The following is an 18,248-nucleotide window of genomic DNA, read 5'->3' on the forward strand; positions in this document are numbered from 1 at the left end:
ATTTTCTTAACATCACATCTTAATTCATCTATGTTATTCGACCCATAACAAGAAATTATAAATTTTTGATCCTTTGATTTACAAACACATATTCCTGTTTCTAGAAGAGAAAACCTTAGAGGCATCATAGACTGATTTTATTTTCAGTTCAAATGTCCTCATAGCAACTTTATGCTCATTAGTTATTACTGCCAAAATGGGGCAGGCTTGTTCTTGCTCTGTAGGAAAATCCAGGTGCTAAAGAAGTAGGTGACTATTGGTGACTCAGTAGGTGGCACTCTTCCCTTTACATACTCAGCGAATGCCCCAGAAGCAAATTATGGGACCCTAGATGTACCATAAATAATCCTCATAGGAAAAATAAACCCAAAATGTTGACCAAATTATAAATGGAACTTAGGAAAGGTGGAAATCAAACCATACTATTCTTAGCACTGAAAAAATTCTCCCTCTATTTCAACTGAATTGCATTCTTTACCTTGTGCCCCTAAAGGGATTATCAATTTTAATGTGTGAAGTTTAAAAAAAAAAAAATGTTCTGGAAATCCCCAGTAGGGAAAAATGCAATATTTCTAATCAAGACTGCCCTGTGAAAAAAAACCTCAAAGTCACTTTGCAGAAACCATATAGCCACTTTGTTTATTGTTTGGTTGGTTTGGTTTGGTTTTGATTTTTCAGAGTACTGACAACCACTATTTTCTCCTGTTAGCGTTGGTTTCATTTTCTAACTTAATAAAAAGAAACTTACATCCTCTTACAGCTTTTCTCTTCAAACATGTTGTCCTAAAACAAATCAATGAGAATGAATGAGAATATCTGATTGCAAACTACTAACACTCCAGTATTCAAAGGATGATTAAACAAATGAAGGGGGTTGAGAGCCCGTAGTTCTAGTTCCTCTCACTTTCTCGCCTGCCCGGAGAAAAAACTCACATAAATCAAGATTATTCTTGCTGTTAGTCCTAGTCAAAATATTTGGATGTAGGAAAAGATTAAATGGACAAGATTCAGAATTATCCATTGATTCCAATTATCCAGGCTAAACTTGTTCTTCCATTGTTGTGAAAAAAAATGAAAGGTTGCTTGTAGTGCATAGGCAGTTCAAAATTTGCTTTTAACAAAAATCTATAACCTTCCTTCTATTCATGTAACAAAAGAAAAATACAACACTTTTATAAGAAGTATAGGCTTTCAAGATTTAATATACTGATCCCAGAGAAATATGTATCACTAACAGTCAAAACGATAAGCCCCTTTTTCAAGAGTATCATTAAATGTAGTTAAGAATGATAGCATCTACGGGTTTTTGCATTTCTAGAGAATGTTTTAGAGGGGAAGGAATGAGAAGAGAGGGGAACAAATATTGAAGGGAAGCCTAGAACTGCTATAATCAGAAAGAAAAATAAAGAGAAAGAAAATAATATAAACTGATAAGAATACATTAAGCACCTATCTCTATCAAGCAGTCGAAATGTCAAACATTTAACACACATGACATACAATGATTTGGATAATAGGCACATGGAACACAAAGGGAACTGTCTGAGCAATGTTATTTTGATAGGCATTATCTTTTGACTTTGTATCATTTTTTTCTGTAGGCAAGGATTTGAAGTGCCTGCAAAGTTTAGGTCCTTATCTTCTCTACATGGGAATTCTAGCATGGTGTCAAACATTCTCAGAGGGCTCAACTGTTAACTACAATCACCACTACTAATATCTCCTTCTTAGTTTCAGAAAGTACTAGGTAATCCAGCATTCAAACCAATGCTCTCTCTCTATAGTTTTAGTAATTTTAAATCTAACCATGTACTATTACCCAACACACTTGAATTATGCAAATAATCATGCACAATCCCAACAGAATTTTTTGCATGCAAAATGTGAAAAAACTGCTGAGAACATTTATTCTTGAAACCTTTCCAGAAAGATTTTAATTACAGTCAAACACAAAATGTTAACATCCTTCTTTGAATAAGTTAAAAAAGAAAACTGAAAAACACTAGTTCTCGTTTCATTTCTTTAAAAAGTATAGATAGATAGATAAATAGATATTCCCTCAAATCCATACCTCTTGAAAATGTCCTCTGATTATAGTGTAAGCCAAATTTTAATATTAATTTTAATTTTTTAATTTTCATATTTTTAATTTTCATATTTTCATATTTGTTTTTAATACTTCATGTGTTTTAATATGTGATTTGTTTAATAATATGAAATTTTGAAAACATCAGTAAGATGACTTTTAAAACATTCATTTCGGACATTATGCAAGCATATTAACTGACTAAAGAGAGAGAAATGGCTAAAGTAAATAGGAAATTAGCATTGGTAGATAATTTAAATATTATGTAATTCTAAGCTTTCCACAAATTATATACATAAGGGCCAAATGAAATATTTGTAATCTATGGGAATCAGAGAATAATGAGTCTCATAACCTATATGTCATACTATCTGCAAAAGTATGATTATGGACCCAAACAGCAAACTGCCTCCTGTTGGAGCTCTCAAGCTTTAAAGGTGTGCACCCAGAGGTCTGAACTTTATTTCTTAAAGTCAAAAATTCAGAACTAGAATATCCTGAAAGTGGTGCCATCTACTTCTGGAGTAATGATAAACACTTCTCTGGTCTGGTTATTAAAATAGTATTCTAAACAAGCAATTCCAACATTATAACAATGAAAATGTTAACTGTAGTAAAACAAAATCAGTACTAATGAGAAACTCTCATATAATGGAATAAAATCTGCCTTAAATTAGTCTTTACAGTTCCTTATATTTCTCCTAGTGGTACCCATTAATGACAATAAGCATTCTTAGAGTAAAATACTATCCCACCACAAATGCATTTATCACACTGTAATCGTGTTCAGACAAACTTAAGTCTGCATCCATACGCTCTTGGTTTTATTCTCTTGATCATATTCATGATGCTAACCAGCAAAACAGCATATTAGGAGATTTGGTCTCATAAGCAACTTACTATTTAAAATGTCACATTTTAGATATTAATTTTTGAGAGTTAAAATAAGCAACTTGTAATAGACATCTAAAAGAAACTCTTTTAATCCAGCTATTCATGACCAATACTTAAAGGTAAATACTTGAGACAACTAAAGTAAAACAATCAAAATTCAGTTTCTAGAATTCTGATGTACCTATGACAAAGGGAATGATAGTAAGAATTCCAGAGCATCAGGATAGGTAAGATTTGTGCTACCCTAAAAAGACGTGTTTTCTACTTCGTGCAGAAATATACATCTCCATTTCTAGTAGAGTAATGAACTAGTAGTGGATTCGTAATATCCTTGAAGAACCACATCTTTAACTCCTAACGTAAGTTCCTATAAATGGTCATTTAAAACTGAAAAGGGGAAGATGAGGGTGCAAAGATGAAGTACTTTCATCGTGTGACACAGGAAGTTGGACCTTAACACATACTTCCTTTTTTGTTTTCATACGTTACTCAGGCCAAAACAAGTGGCCATTTGAGAATCAGGCCCTCTTTGAAAGTCTTAAATAAGAGCGCAATGAATGTTTAAGAAAAAAAAAGAGAGTTTTAGAAATGACAAAACCTTGCGTCCCACAACCTCTAACACCTGTAGCTCTGACATCTTTTTGCATCTTTACACCCTTCTCCTCCATTGGCCAGGCCACCGAAGAACTACTTCTTTGACTTCTGATCCCTTCCCAGTTCTCACACACGCATTCATTATCATTTCCTCTCTCCCTCTCTCTCTCTCTTCTCTCTCTTTCTCACACATACAAGCACATGACGTCCTCACGATGCATACAGAAATGTCCTGATCCCATTAGTGTAGTCCATCAAGGAGGGCTTCCCCACCATCCTCGAACCCAATTTCAACACACGCCCACTCCCTTTCTCAGACCCCTCTTCCCCATTCCCAGTCCTGCTCCCACTGGCCAGGAGACAGGGAAGCGTGGGGAGGGAGGGCAGAGTCGCTGAATGCTTCTGTCCCCACCGGCTCGCCGTCCCCTCGCCCCCGCCCCCGCCCCAGCAGCGTCGCCCGCCCCCTTCCCCAGATCTTTACCTGCCAACAGGTTCCTAATTTCCTCAGGGAGGGGGTAGGGAGAGGAGGTGCTGCTGGGGTTGGGCATGTTAGGGAGCGCGGGGCGTGCGGGGAAAAGACCTGTGCTGAAAGGGGGACCGATGGGCTGAGGTTGCGGCTGCGACCTAGACTCAGGCTAGCGGTCCTGGTCAGGACAGCGGTGCTACGAGTCCGGACACTGCAGGGCCGGGGCTCACAACAAGGAAGTCACTGAAGCCCCAGCTAGCAGCTGCTGGACTCTCGGCCCAGCCCCGCCCGGCAGATGGGGGCGGGGCGATGGGCTGGGAGAAAACCCGAAGCGCCTGAGGGGCCCAACTGCGCATGTGTATCCTATGGTTTTCCTAGCCTCGGAAAAGAGCCTCTGCACAGACCACACCCACCCCTACGTCAGGGAGCGGGAGGAGCGGCTGGTGGGAAGGGAGCGGACTGGGGCTGCATCACCTGATCTGGAGTCTGAAGCGCTTTGCAGCCATTTTGGGTACTGGTGCCTCCACAACTGATGACCGTTTCTCCAGGATCCCGAAAAATAAGGTATCCATAGTGCCCCTAAGTTTTCCGCTTAAGGGACCTCTAGCCAAAGGTCAGCCCCGCCGAGGTGTAACACCTCACGTGGTAACCCACAAGGACTTTTCGGCCGCCCTAAACTAGTATGGCCTTCTTTGTCCGATTGAATGAGGTAACCAAGTCCCATCTTCCGCCAGTCTTCCCTGAGAAGCCAGTCTGGAGCTGCTCCAGAGAGCTATCTGATTGGCTCTTAAATTACTTTTCTACCTAATTCTTATTGTGGGGCGACTTCCCCCACTACGAACGAGGAGTGAGAAGTTCTAGTCACTATCCTTTTGCGTTAAGAAAGAAAAAACAGGAAGTTAAATAGGCATAGATATTACCGTCCCATCTATAAGCATCAAAAAGAAAATTGCTGGTGATTAGTAGAATGGAATTACAAAATGTGTTCACTACAACCTGATCGACAAATATTTATTGCATGTCTTCTATCTGTAAATCTTACAGATTTTCTGTAAAACCCAAAAGACACATTCTGTTGCTTTTAAAGTGTGCTTGTGTGTGTGTGTGTGTGTGTGTGTGTGTATGCTATATACTGTATATGTGTGTGTGTGTGTGTGTAAATATAAATATATATATATATATATATATATATATATATATATATATATTCTGAATGTGTGTGTGTATTCGCCCCACCTCATGGGAACTGCTGCCCTGATAAAGCTCTTTCCTCATGCTACTATTGTATTGTGGTGTGTGGTGTGTAAATTGTTTATTCCTCTACCCTCCGACCCTCACTGGATCAATAGTCCTTAAACTTCAGTTTGCATTAGAATGACCGAGAGAATTTATTAACAGTGCAGATTCTCAAGTTCCACTCCCAGAGAATCTGTCTGTTTAGGGTGGGACCTGATTATTTCCATTTTAAATAAGCCCTCAGGTAGTTCTGATTCTAGACATCCTAAGATTTGATTTGATCACTTTACCACGTTACCTCTCCTGTAGGGCACAAAATTTGTCATAACTTATCTTTCATCCCCACCTGGAGTCCTAAATTTGACATAAAGTAATGGCTCTATTAATATTTCATACAAAAAGTCTCAGACAGTAATAGTAAAAAATTAAGTGGTCAGATGCAATGACATTTTTGTATAATTCTGTAAGAGATAAACAACAAACGCTAATTGGAAAAGGAAAAATTAGAACATGTTGAAGTCCTCTCAAAACAAAACAAAAAATAGGGGCTCCTGGCTGGCTCAGTCAGAAGAACATGTGACTTTTGATCTGGGGGTTGTGAGCCCCATATTGGGTGTAGAGATTACTAAAATAAACTTTAAAAAAAACACAAAAACAAGACAAAAACTTTATAATAGAAGTAAGACACAAAATAACTACAAAAAAGACCCCCCGGAAAACAAACCCATTCCCTAAAATGGAATCTGAAATTCCTACTCAGATGTAGAAATATGATGAATTATAGAAAGAGTGCTGGAAACTAGAATTATTTTTGGTGGAGGTAAGAGTAAATAAAGAGTCATTTTACAACATAGGTCCTCCAACTTCAAAGAGAATTATTATTCTTAAACTACAAAATTATCTTCCTCCTTAAAGAAAGAAGAAACTATTTCATGGACATTTTATATTAGTGAGGATTCTACCTTCCTTTAGAGTTATCACATATAATTCTTTCTCTTGTCACATTTTTTATTAAACCAGGCCTCCAAATGTTCCTATCCTTTGTTTCCTTCTGATAGAACTAACCACATTTTTTTCTTTATTCTTGTGTCTCATTTATTTATTTATACTCCACTCATTCCACAAAGGAATTGAAGTGATTTACTCTTGTATCATATAGACAGTTTTCTGGAGTGGATCAAATGGACAGTGTCTACACTGCTCATTATGACAAGTCATTCTTGTTAGTGAGAGACAGGAAACTATTAAGATTGCCTTAAAATATATAGCATCTAGTAGTCCAAATAAAAAAGGCAATAACAGAAAATGGACTTTTTGTATGAAACACATTTCCCCTACTTAGGAAGCCATTCTCAGACACAGGTTTGTGATGGATTCACTTGGGCAATGCTTTGTATACTCTATCATTTTTACTGTTTATTGTTAAAGTTACTGAAATTGATTATAAGACAGAAAGAGAAATAAAGAGAGACTAAAAGAAATATATTCTTATTTCTCTTGTTTCCAAATGTTTCCATAACAAAAACTAGGAAGGAAATCAAATCATACTTTTCATTCTTTAAACTACTCATATTAGGTAAAAAAGAATAATAAACGAAATTTTAAATCTCAACCTGTAAGAGGAGTAATAGCTTCCCTACCATTCCACAAAGAAGAGACTAGACTCCGGGAAAAATATCATGATTTGTCTTCTCAAAAGGAGATCCTTCAATTCAAAGAAGATGTATATAGAGATATATCGAGAGATATATAGGTATATATCCCTGTAACTAAAGCTAACCCGCTTCCTTACGTTTTTCAAATTTAGTTTAGCTGAATAAGTATTTGCCCACAGGCCTAGGGTTAAAAGAATTTAAATGAGCATTGAAGAAGAACAATGAGCTAAAACACAATTTACTTTTTTTTCTCTGCACCTCTTATCTTCCTTTAGTTTGGCATTCTTAGTCATGTGAAAGAAAGATTATATTTTATACTTAGGCATTGTATAGTTATTTGTTTCCATATAACAAAACTTAGCTTTAAACACTAGCATCTCACGTAGTTTCTGATGGTCAGGAATCCATGAGCAGTTTAGCTGAATGGCCCCCGCTCAGTCTCTCATGAGGTTACAGTCAGGCTATAGGCTGGGTTGCAATCATCTGAAGACTTGACCATAGCTAAAGGATTAGCTTTGAAGAAAATTCACCCACAGGACTGTTGACTGTGGTCCTCCATTCCTCTTTGGCTGTTGGCAAAAGACTCACTTCCTCACTACATAGACTTCTCCATAGGGCTGCTCAAATGTCCCTTTGACATGGCACCTAGCTTCCCCTGGAGCAAGTGATCCAAGAGATAGCCCAACCAAGACAAAAGCTGCAGTGTCTTAATCTCAGAAGTGGCATCACTTTGCTGCTGCCATATTGTATTGGTCCCACAGACCAAGCCTGGTATGTAGAGGGAAGGGACTGTACAAGGCTGGAGCTTGAAGTTCACAAGGCAGGGAGTCAGGAAGGGAAGACAGAGGAGATTCATGACAAGATGGAATGCAGAAGCACAAGCCATGTTCATGAGGACCATCTGAAACCACAGCTAGCTTTTGCTGCCTCTGATCCTGGTGGTACGGATGCCCTGCAGAAGTCAGGGTCCTTCCTTACAGAATCAACACATACTTGCCCCAGCAGTCAGAACTGAAAGGAGGATCCAGAAGACAGAGCAGTTTGCCCTATCTGGCTTTTGGGCCTGGTAGTTGCTGCAGGCCAATGAGGTGAACCAGCAGACAAGTGACAACATACGGGAGCCACAAAGTGACTACTGTGTCACATGTGTAAATCTCACACAAGAATCTCTTTTGTGACTAATCATGTTCTATATGCTGGCTAACTGACAATAATAAAAAAATAAACAAAAATTAAAACAAACTAATTAATTAATAAGAATCTCTTTTGTGGCCCACGCCAGCCAGAAACAGACATAAAAGGGAATTCCAGGAGAAGTAGGTTGACAGATTGCAAAGCCACCAACCACACACTTGTACTATTATATGTAAAGAGTGGATTAGACAAAAGAAGCAGTTGAAATCTTGCATTTATTTTGCAGCCTAATACATTTTTAAAACTTTTTTTTAAAAGATTTTATTTATTTATTTGACAGAGAGGGAGCACAAGCAGAGGGAGTGGAATAGGGAGAAGCAGGCTCCCCACTGAGCAGGGAGCCCGATCTGGGACTCGATCCCAGGACCCCGGGATCATGACCTGAGCCTAAGGCAGTCGCCTAACCAACTGAGCCACCCAGGTGCCTCTACCTTTTTTAAAACTTAAGCCATTGTGTCTTTCAAGTCATCTACTAAGAGCTCTTTTAAGAATTTTCAGAAATGAAAGTTTGCTTTTATTTTCTAAATTCTTATTCCTCTCTTCATTTGAATCATCTAGGGCTGGTAGGTATGAGTTTATCATTGTGTGGTGCCAGCAAGAAAAAATTATATTCTCAGTGGAATTAGCCTTAAAAGATACGACACAGAAGCCCACCAAAACCAACAGGTTGTAATAGATGCAGCTCACTAACTTGTCTTTTCAGTTTTTAGGTCGTAATTATTATTAATCCTGTTAGTAACATTTATTAACAAGATAAGGAAACACATTCATTCTCCTTTGCTCTCCATCTCATTTGCATATACACAAACATGTGCTCAGGCACTTTGCTGCCCTGGCCAATCATTTTAATATGAGAATAATAAGCAACTTAATATAGACCAGATTTGAGTTCTTAACAAGATGTTGTATGTCTTTAGGATTCCACAAATTAGGAATAAGGTAAGAGAATGTCCATTCCATTCCAGACTTGTCAAGGGCTGCCTGGTTCTCTCCCCAGGTAACAGCCCTCTCCTCCCTTTAAGTGAAGCTAATTTCCCCTATCTAGAATCTCAGTGCTAGAGATCTCACCATTGTAATGTCAGCTCTGATGGTAATCTGGCTCTGGCCTTATATCCTAGTTCTAGTAACTAAGTTTCTCCTGCCTGGGTTCTGAAACCAAATCTTTTACTTTGCCTACTTTCAGTAAAGGGACATTTTTTTTTTTTTTTTTTACTTCTAGCCCTCTTGGACTATGGCTCTGTCTTACTCTCACAATCTTAATTTATAGTCTGGTGTTATATTCTAGATGGATCTCCAGAGAAGGGATGGACCCATATCCCTGGGTTGCCTTCTACTAATCAGGCTTGGTCCCCAGAGTATGTACCCTAAGAACATGCCAAGAAAATGCTCATTCTTTATACTGTATAAAATTGAATGCAGACCCCCTTCTCTCCATGTAAACTGTTTTACTCCTTTATGGTTTGGTGAGGTTACCTTGAGCTGTGAACAGGTGCATAAAAAGATAAGAACTTTTGATTTTCCCCCTTAATTCTTTCCTCAAAATCTTTACTTTCTACCTCAGAGTCCCAATTGAGTGACCTTGAAGAGTCCATTTTATTTTTGGCTCAGAAGAGACTTAACAGAGAATTATCCTTGAGCTTAACCTAAGAGATAATTTGCAAGGCCACTGGTATAATTTAAGCATTTCCAGGGTTGTCTGGCTGGCTCAGTGGGTTGAGCATGCAATGCTTGATCTTGGGGTCATGAGTTTGAGCCCCATGTCAGGTGTTTAGATTACTTTAAAAAAATATTCAGTATAGGGGCGCCTGGGTGGGTCAGTCATTAAGCGTCTGCCTTTGGCTCAGGTCATGTCCCAGGGTCCTGGGGTCGAGCCCCGCATTGGGCTCCCTGCTCCACGGGAAGCCTGCTTCTCCCTCTCCCACTCCCCCTGCTTGTGCTCTCTCTCTCACTGTGTCTCTCTCTGTCAAATAAATAAATAAAATCTTTTAAAAAAATATTCAGTATAATTTAAGCCTTTCCAGTCCACACCACTCTCAAGGATGACTCTGACCTGCACTCCCTGAAGTTCTATCAACCAGAGACTTAAGAGAGTGGCTGGGTAACTATCTCCCTGTGCACCTCAATCTAGACTGATTTGAGCAATCAGGTCTTCTAATACCTGGATTAAGCACCCTGTGGCTCTGGATGAAAGATAACTAAAACAGTGGTTTGGAATTTAAAACATCCTGAGAGAAGGCAGGTTATATAGACCCTCCAAGGAATGGTTTCAGGACTAGCTGTGTAAAGCAAGCAAAGTCTTTATGGGTATATTTTATGCTGTGTGCCCCACTCTTTCTTTAGGATAGCCCTGGTCCCCACAACATCCTTACCAACATTTAATGAGAAGATAGTCTTCTAGAAGAATGAAACTGAAGAACATGACTGCCTTACTAGTTAAACTTTGGAAGACTCACATTTGGGCTCTGAGTCTTAATTGGCTCAATATGAACTATTTATTCAATTATTTTTGTTACAGTTTTATTTTGTTTTTGTTTTGTTATTGTAGCTATTTTCAAAAACCACAAATTTAGAGGAAAGTTTTCAGATACACTTCTAGAATCATTTTATAGCTAAATTGGCAGAGATTTTAGAACATTAAATAATTAGAAACAGGCCAAAGTTTCTTTCTGTATACAAAGACAAAACAGTAATTTGTGATCAGAGTCCTTCTTCTTATTATAGTACATCTATTCTCACTAGGCAATTTGAAAATACCAAGCTGTCTTCAGCAACAGTAATTCAGTGGGTTTGTGCCTAATATATTCATGAAGGACTTTGATGGATTTGATAACCATAAGCAGCTGTTAACATTAAATTGCCATTTAATTTTTTTCAGTGACTTTCAAAGTTGTCAATATTAAACAGTAGTGTTTTACAAATGACTACTCTAAGACCAATAAGAGTAAAATTAAATAAAATTTAGAAGTCTCAACCAAATTCCCCCTTTTTTCCATAGTGTCCCACTACTAAGCAAACAGAAAGGGAAAAAGAATTTTACAGGGCTTGAAACACTGCTTTGTTATATTTGCCTATAATTTCCATTGTATATTACTATAATCAGTAATTCTCCCATCCCTTCCCCACCCCACCCCAATTCATTTTTGTCCTTTTTTCATATCTCTCATCTTTGGTTGAAAAAAAAAATGAACTGAGAAAACTACTGGGCAGGTCCACTTAAGTATAAACAACCATAACTGCAGTGACAAAAAAATTAAGCACGTTTGTCCTCATCCTCCCACAAGTAGGTGAGGTATGTGCTTTCTTATTGTTATTACCATTACTTTTTATTTTTCCAGGTTTTTTGAGATACAGTTGACATATAACGTGGTGTAGGTTTATGATTTGGTATATGCGTATAATACACAATGTTTACTACAATAAGGTTATTAACACATTGAGGCGTGTGCTTCTTAATGATCTAGGTGCACCAAAAAAAACAATGGACCACAAGAATATCTTATATTTTATGCTGATACCTTACTCTTCAAGAATTAAATAAGAACTCTAGCTCTCATATTAAAATTATTTAATTTTATTTCCTTACCTGAAATAAACTTAATCTATTATGTATTATGTTTTAGAAAGCATAAATACAACACTGAAGCTATGGCATTTGCTTTGAGAAAATGGAAGTAAGCAGTTTCAAAAACTACATTAACAATAAGATTCTTTACAGTACTGTAAACATGGTCTGTTAATAATTGCTTATAGAGGGGCACCTGGGTGGCTCAGACAGTTAAGCGTCTGCCTTCGACTCGGATCATGATCCCAGGGTCCTGGGATCGAGTCCCTCATCATTCTCCCTGCTCCGCGGGGAGCCTGCTTCTCCCACTTCCTCTGCCTCTCTCTCTCTGTCATGAATAAGTAAATAGAATCTTTAAAAAAAATAAAATAAAATAAAAAAATAATAATTGCTCATAGAGTAGATACAATTCAGCCAGGACCAAAGCAGGAGCCGGACAGGCAATAATTCAATGTATGATTAAGAAGAGGCAAATATTAACTCAAAAGATTAAATGGGTGAAGGGGGTCAAAAAGTAAAAAACAAAAAAACTCCTACTAACCAATAATAAAAACACAAACAACTCAATAAAACATGGAGAAAAAAAGATTAAATAGGAAAGAGATGGAGAAGATATGAGTATAATATAGAAAAAAGAAACATATTTACATATGTAAAAATGCAGGGTATTATATATATGTATAAATATATACATCCATCAAATCCACGTTCAATCCCATTTCATAATATAAAATTTTGAGGGTAACTTTTTACCCTCATCCCCAAAAGCATAATTTTATGAAATTTTACTTAATAATCTGGATCTCGATTCTTGCCCTTTTATTTTTTCCTGTTTGGATGACTACTTTAATGTGATTTTATGGACTAAATTTTGGTAAGCAAAGAAAGTCAGTACTGTTGACATCTATCCAGCCTTCACAGTTTGTGTCCTGCCACAGATATGTCAATGGCACAATGAAGGACGGCAAGAATTATGCAGTTTACCATATTGCTGGACTTTGCTGTCCCTCAGTCCCTTCGTTCAGCATTCTGAAGATACATTGCTGTCTGTTGGCAACTTGCTTCTTCCTTGTCCTCATTCTTTCGTTTGACCCTGAGACCATAGTATTACTTTAAACATTGTGTCTCCCCTAAGAACCATCTATAAGAGGAAAAAGGACTGCCAGAACGGATTCCTCTCCAGCCAGTTTGCTTTATATTGCCATGAGCATCTGATTTTTGTAATAGCCATTTTAATTTTTCTCAGAGAGGTAAAAAAATATTCTTATATTAAATAAAGTGCTATTAAAATGTATACTTTTTAAAATCTAGAAAAATTAACTTGCCAGAGCACAGAAAAGGACTTCCTAAAGCATCCCCAAATTACATGTTTTCTTTTATTATGTTTCCTCATTTTTATATTTTCAAATAAAATGTAGCCATGTACTTGCTGGGGAACAATGTTCATATGGAACATTTTCAGGGAAATACTTGTTTTTTCTGTATGGAAAAATAAATTCTACATCTCTGATAACTGTACTGTCATGCCATTAAGAACTATTTAGACCACACATCAACATGGCAAGGTTAAACATTTTCAAAGTCATGCAAATAACAAGAAAATGTTACTTGTCTAAAACAAAATATTACACTTTTAAAGGTAAAACTGTATCGTAGTTTATTTAATATATTTGTAAAAAAAAAATTGTATAGCACATTGATTGCAAAAGAATACACACTTACATAAAATCACTGTTAATTAGGTAAACTTGACAAAATAGATTCAGCATATAATCTGCAAATAGGCCAATTTTGGATAATATCTGAAATGATTTTCTCTGGCAGATAACAAAACAAAGGTCTTTGGCTCCTCTAGATATTTTTGTGGTTCACTTTTTTTTTTTTAAGATTTATTTACTTATTTGAGAGAGTGTGAGTGCAAGTGGGAGAGGGACAGAGGGCTTGAGAGAAACTTAAGCAGACTGCCCGCTGAGCGCAGAGCTGCAGCGCTGGATCCCACAGCCCTGAGATCGTGACCTGAGCAGAAACCAAGAGTTGGACACCTAACCGACTGAGCCACCCAGGCGCCGCTTGTGGTTCACTTAATTGTTGTGGTTGTGTTTTTATTTTGTTTGGGTTTTTTTTTTTCTCAATTGAAAATATTTGAAAACCATTTTTCATAATTTAAAGTTTCAGTTACTTAGAAATTTTTGGTCATTTCAGTCATTTTAGCCTCAGTCAAAAGACATGACATGTAAATACAAGAAGCCAGACCTGAATGAATTAATAGAAAGCATATTTTCCTTTTCATATATCATCTCTTAATTTTAAAAAAGCTAATATAGAAAAACAAATTTGACACATGAATTATTAGTAAAAATTCTTAAATTTGTGCATTCAAATATATTCGTGTTCTTGATCTGTCATAATGAAAGACAGTATCAGTGTTACTCAAAGTATAGTCTACTGACAGGTGCCAGTCCACAAACTGTTACCAGTGCATGGAAAGATAAACATAAGATGTGAGAGTATTTAGAAATTTTCTAGCAATTTGATACTGCCTTAATACCTCTTATTGTATCTTATTAAAGTATCAGTCAACATGGATTAGAAATTTAATAACAAAAAAAAATGTTCTGAATGTGTGATGAGTTAGGAAGGGTCACTATGATTAAACTGGATGGCTTTCATTTAACCCACACATGGTAAGTCTTAAGTGGCATTTTTTCAGAGAATCAGCACCACATAGGTACTGCATTCAAAGGCCCGCATCATCAAAAATAAATAATTGAAAATAATCTTCAATGATAATTCACTCTAAAAAAAGCTAAGCCTTTCCAAAGACTGAAGCTTGGGTTGCTTTTATGCATTTTAAAGAACCACAACATAATTTTAAAAGTCCCAAACAAGCACTGTGCAATTCAGTTTTTAAAATTATATACAAATACAAATATTCATTCTAGTTCTATTACAGATGTATTGTTAACTTTTTTTAAGATTTTATTTTTAAGTAGCCTCTACACACAATGTGGGGCTTGAACCTGCAACCCAGAGATCAAGAGTCACATGCTCTACCGACTGAGTCAGCCAGGCGCCCCATATTAACTTCTGTGGCAATGGGTTCTGTGTAAGTAGCTAAATGCTGATTTGCAAAATAGGAAATCTTGATAAACTTTTGATGTAAATTCTAATTATTTCAATAAAGTCTCTTAGAAATAACTTCATTTTTTTGCACTTCTTAGTTTTATATATGAAATTTGAAGACCATAAGATCAAAATCTGCTATTATCCATGTAGTGAAAGCATATATACTCGTTTTGAGGAATTCCTTTATTTAGAAAATACTCAGAACTAGCACTGTATATTTGGTAGCCATGGTGAGGTCTTCTCTAGGAATAAGGAAACTGGGAAAATAGATTGCCCTCTGAGAATTAAACCAGGAAATCAACACATAAAGGGGGTAGGAGCAGATATGTGCAACCACTTAAAAGAAAAGGAATATCTGTGTCCTCAGCCCAGAAGACTTGGCTGTAGCCTGATTAAATATGGAAACCTGTCTCTCAGCCTTGTGGTCAGCCATACAAGTACAGAAAAGAGAGAACCACAGAGGCAAGCATTGATAGTGTTCACCTAAACACTATGGAGGAGAGAGCCTTTGCCAGGAAACTTTCATTTAGTGGGTGAACCAGGCTTGTTTATAAGCAGATGGGAATAATCCAGTTGAGAAGACATTTAAAATATTTAAGATACAGGAGAGAGAAGTAATAATCTATAGCATATGTTTCCTGAGAAGGCAGGAGGTGCTGGGACTCAAAGCACAGGTGGAGAAACTGACCTTGGATAGGAAGAGAGACATCTCTTCTATTGTAACAAGAGGAAAAGAGGCCAGGATGATAGACATAGGTGAGTTTGGAGATCTGATATTAGAAAATTGAGGAACATTCCATTTGAAGGCTTCTCTATTTTCTCTGAGAACAAGGCATGATCATCTATTGAGTGTGTGTGTGTGTGTGTGTGTGTGTGTGTGTGTGTGTGTGTGTAGTGAGGCAGGCAAGGGTGTGGTCAGGGGAGGAAAGGGGAGGAATTTCAGGTTTGATATTTTTTTTAATGTTTAGTGAAGATCAGCAGCAATGTCTTTTTTAGCTAGATTTTGGCTAGCATTCAATTTGACTTTAAAAATCTGGAATAGGAATATTTTTATATCTATATAAATAAAAGTCAATGTGCTCTTATGACATCACATAACGAAATGACTTCACACACTCTTGAGAACAAATCGTGTTAATTTGCATGTATTATGATTTATATATTTATTTTATTTCATTATACTATAGTAGAAATTAGTGATACAACTGGGATAAGAACTCTGGCCTCACTTTACATTTCAGCTGACTTGTAGAAAATGTTTTCCACTGCGATGTCTATTTATGTTTGTTTTGCTTTTTTATCTGTTATCCACAACAAACAAAGACAGTCGTGTCTTTTTAATTGGCTTTTAAATAGGTAGTGGTTTGCTCCCAACGTGGACTCAGTGAACCCAAAAGCTGGTGTATTCGGTAGAGTTAGATTTGACTGGAAATGACAGAAAGCCCCAAGTACAGTGGCTTAATCAGAACACATGTTTATCTCTCTGTCGTTTGAAAGTCTAGCCAGACCGTCCAGGGTGGTGTGGTGCTCAGGCTGCCACAGGACAGTTCCACTCTTATTGGCCAGAACTTGGTTACATGGCAACACAAGGTCAAAGGGGTCTGGGAAGTATTTATCTGGGGGCGGTCCCACGCTCAGGTAAAAATTCTGTTAGTCTAGAAGAAGAGGAAACAGATATTAAGAGGAGACTAGCAGTCTGCCATGGATGTTGAATATGTTTCTTCTTGCTGAATAACAGCAAGACATAATCAATGCCAGCACCAAGTTCTGAAATCCTGCAGAATGTTTAAAAAAACCAACTTTTAGGAAATTGCTGTGTCTTCGGTCTGTCACATGCTGCTAGCACCTTTACTGCTGTCTCCTGGGTGAATGTTCTCGTATGCTACAAAGTCTCAGTTCCCTTGTTTCTCTGTTTGCGTTTGAGAAAACCTTTCTTCTTAATTCTGGCATTTTCTGAATTTGAAAGATTAACCATCTGTTTCAACCTCCAAGCAATGGGAAAGTTCATCTACATCTATTTTATTTCATATATGCCAGAAATGGGTTTGCAGTAGTTAAAAAATGAAATAGTAATTGTTATTAATATATTCTCATGGGCTTAGCTATAGAATCCACTGCCTGTTAGCTAAAAGCAGAGCATTATCTGAACAAGTAACTTAACAAAGAACAGTGTATTATTGATCATAAATTTAACTGAAATTGAACTTTCACATATTAATACAATCTAACTTTGCGTTTTGGACGTACTATGCAAAATAAGTAAATTAGAGTGTTGGTAAAAATACCTTGTTTTAAAATAGAAAAAAGTTATAAAGCTTTTTATATGAAAAATTAATTCAGTGCTCACTAATACAGGATGATTTAAGCCTTCAGTAAACTCAAAGTTAAAGCAGAATTTTCCAGCATAAAGTATTTTCAGAGAACAAAATTAAAGCAGAGATTTAAAACATTTTATTATTGCCATGTTGCTAAGGCTGCTCCTTTCTTAGGTTGGTTTCAATTTTTTCTTTTCTTTTTTTTTCTCTTCCCTCAAGATTTTCCAGCATTTCCTATAACAGTAAAAACTTTAGGAAGGTTCCTTACCACCTTAGTGATGAAGATTTGGAAGTAGTCTTTGTTTTGGTTCTTCTTGCTGCTCTCCCTGACATTAACAGAGTACAATTTGAAGAAAATTGAGATGGAAATTGGGTTTCTCAGAAGTGCTTTGAGGCTGGCCAGAAGCATTTTTACTTGAGCTACTATGTCCTATGCTCAGAATACAGCACATGATGGCCTATGATGAAGCTGTCATCATAGCACGCCCAGCCATTAATATATCACCATTCTAAAATAAAAATCAAACCTGAACTCTGTAACTGATTGGTCTTCATCTCCTCCAAGGAATAAAGACAAACATTAATGATTCACTTCCATTTACAGCATTCCTACATTTTAAAAAGGCACAGTAGTCTTTAAAGTATTTAATTAAAAGTGATAATGTAACACATTCTCATGCAAAAAAAAAAATCAAACCGGTATAAAGTGGAAAAAAAAAGTAAAAGTACCTTTCCCCTTCCCCAATATTATGACTATGAATTTTAATAGGTATTTCCAAAATGCCTTCTAAAAGCTTTGTACTTATTTACATCCCACTATTCTTGAAACCTGTTTATAAATAAATGTACTTAATAACTTCTTATTCATTTGCTCAGAGCTTTTCCATATTTATTGGTTATTAATTTAATTTAGTCTCACAGCTTTCCTATGAGATGAAGATATTAATCTCCCAGTTTTATAAATCAAAAAACAAAAATAAGGAGACTTTAAGTTGCTCAACAGTAACTCCATGGTGTGCTAGGAATTGAACTTTAACTTCTTACTTTGTGGTAACATTATCTAGCCACTGACCTATACTCTCAGGCTAATTGGGAAAGACAAACGGAAAGCCTACAGAAA

The 18,248-nt window shown here is 36.8% G+C and overlaps 1 protein-coding gene and 1 long non-coding RNA gene across 3 annotated transcripts in view; one reads left to right on the forward strand and one right to left on the reverse strand.

Moving 5' to 3' along the window:
• The window catches only part of SKAP2 (src kinase associated phosphoprotein 2), a 166,138-nt gene extending 161,807 nt beyond the window's left edge, over positions 1-4,331 (reverse strand). For both annotated transcript variants that reach the window (XM_036072929.2, XM_036072930.2), the window contains exon 1: positions 4,056-4,331. In XM_036072929.2, coding sequence (XP_035928822.1) covers positions 4,056-4,122 — 67 coding nt within the window. In that variant the 5' untranslated portion in view covers positions 4,123-4,331. The remainder of the gene's footprint in view (positions 1-4,055) is intronic.
• Positions 4,332-4,413: 82 nt separating this feature from the next.
• On the forward strand, positions 4,414-17,660 carry LOC118523395 (uncharacterized). The gene is made up of 2 exons (XR_004911085.2): positions 4,414-4,604; positions 17,348-17,660. It is a non-coding gene; the product is annotated as an uncharacterized LOC118523395 (long non-coding RNA).
• Positions 17,661-18,248: the final 588 nt, after the last annotated feature.

The sequence above is a fragment of the Halichoerus grypus genome, chromosome 12 (genome assembly GCF_964656455.1).
Source record: "Halichoerus grypus chromosome 12, mHalGry1.hap1.1, whole genome shotgun sequence".
NCBI classification, from domain to species: Eukaryota; Metazoa; Chordata; class Mammalia; order Carnivora; family Phocidae; genus Halichoerus; species Halichoerus grypus.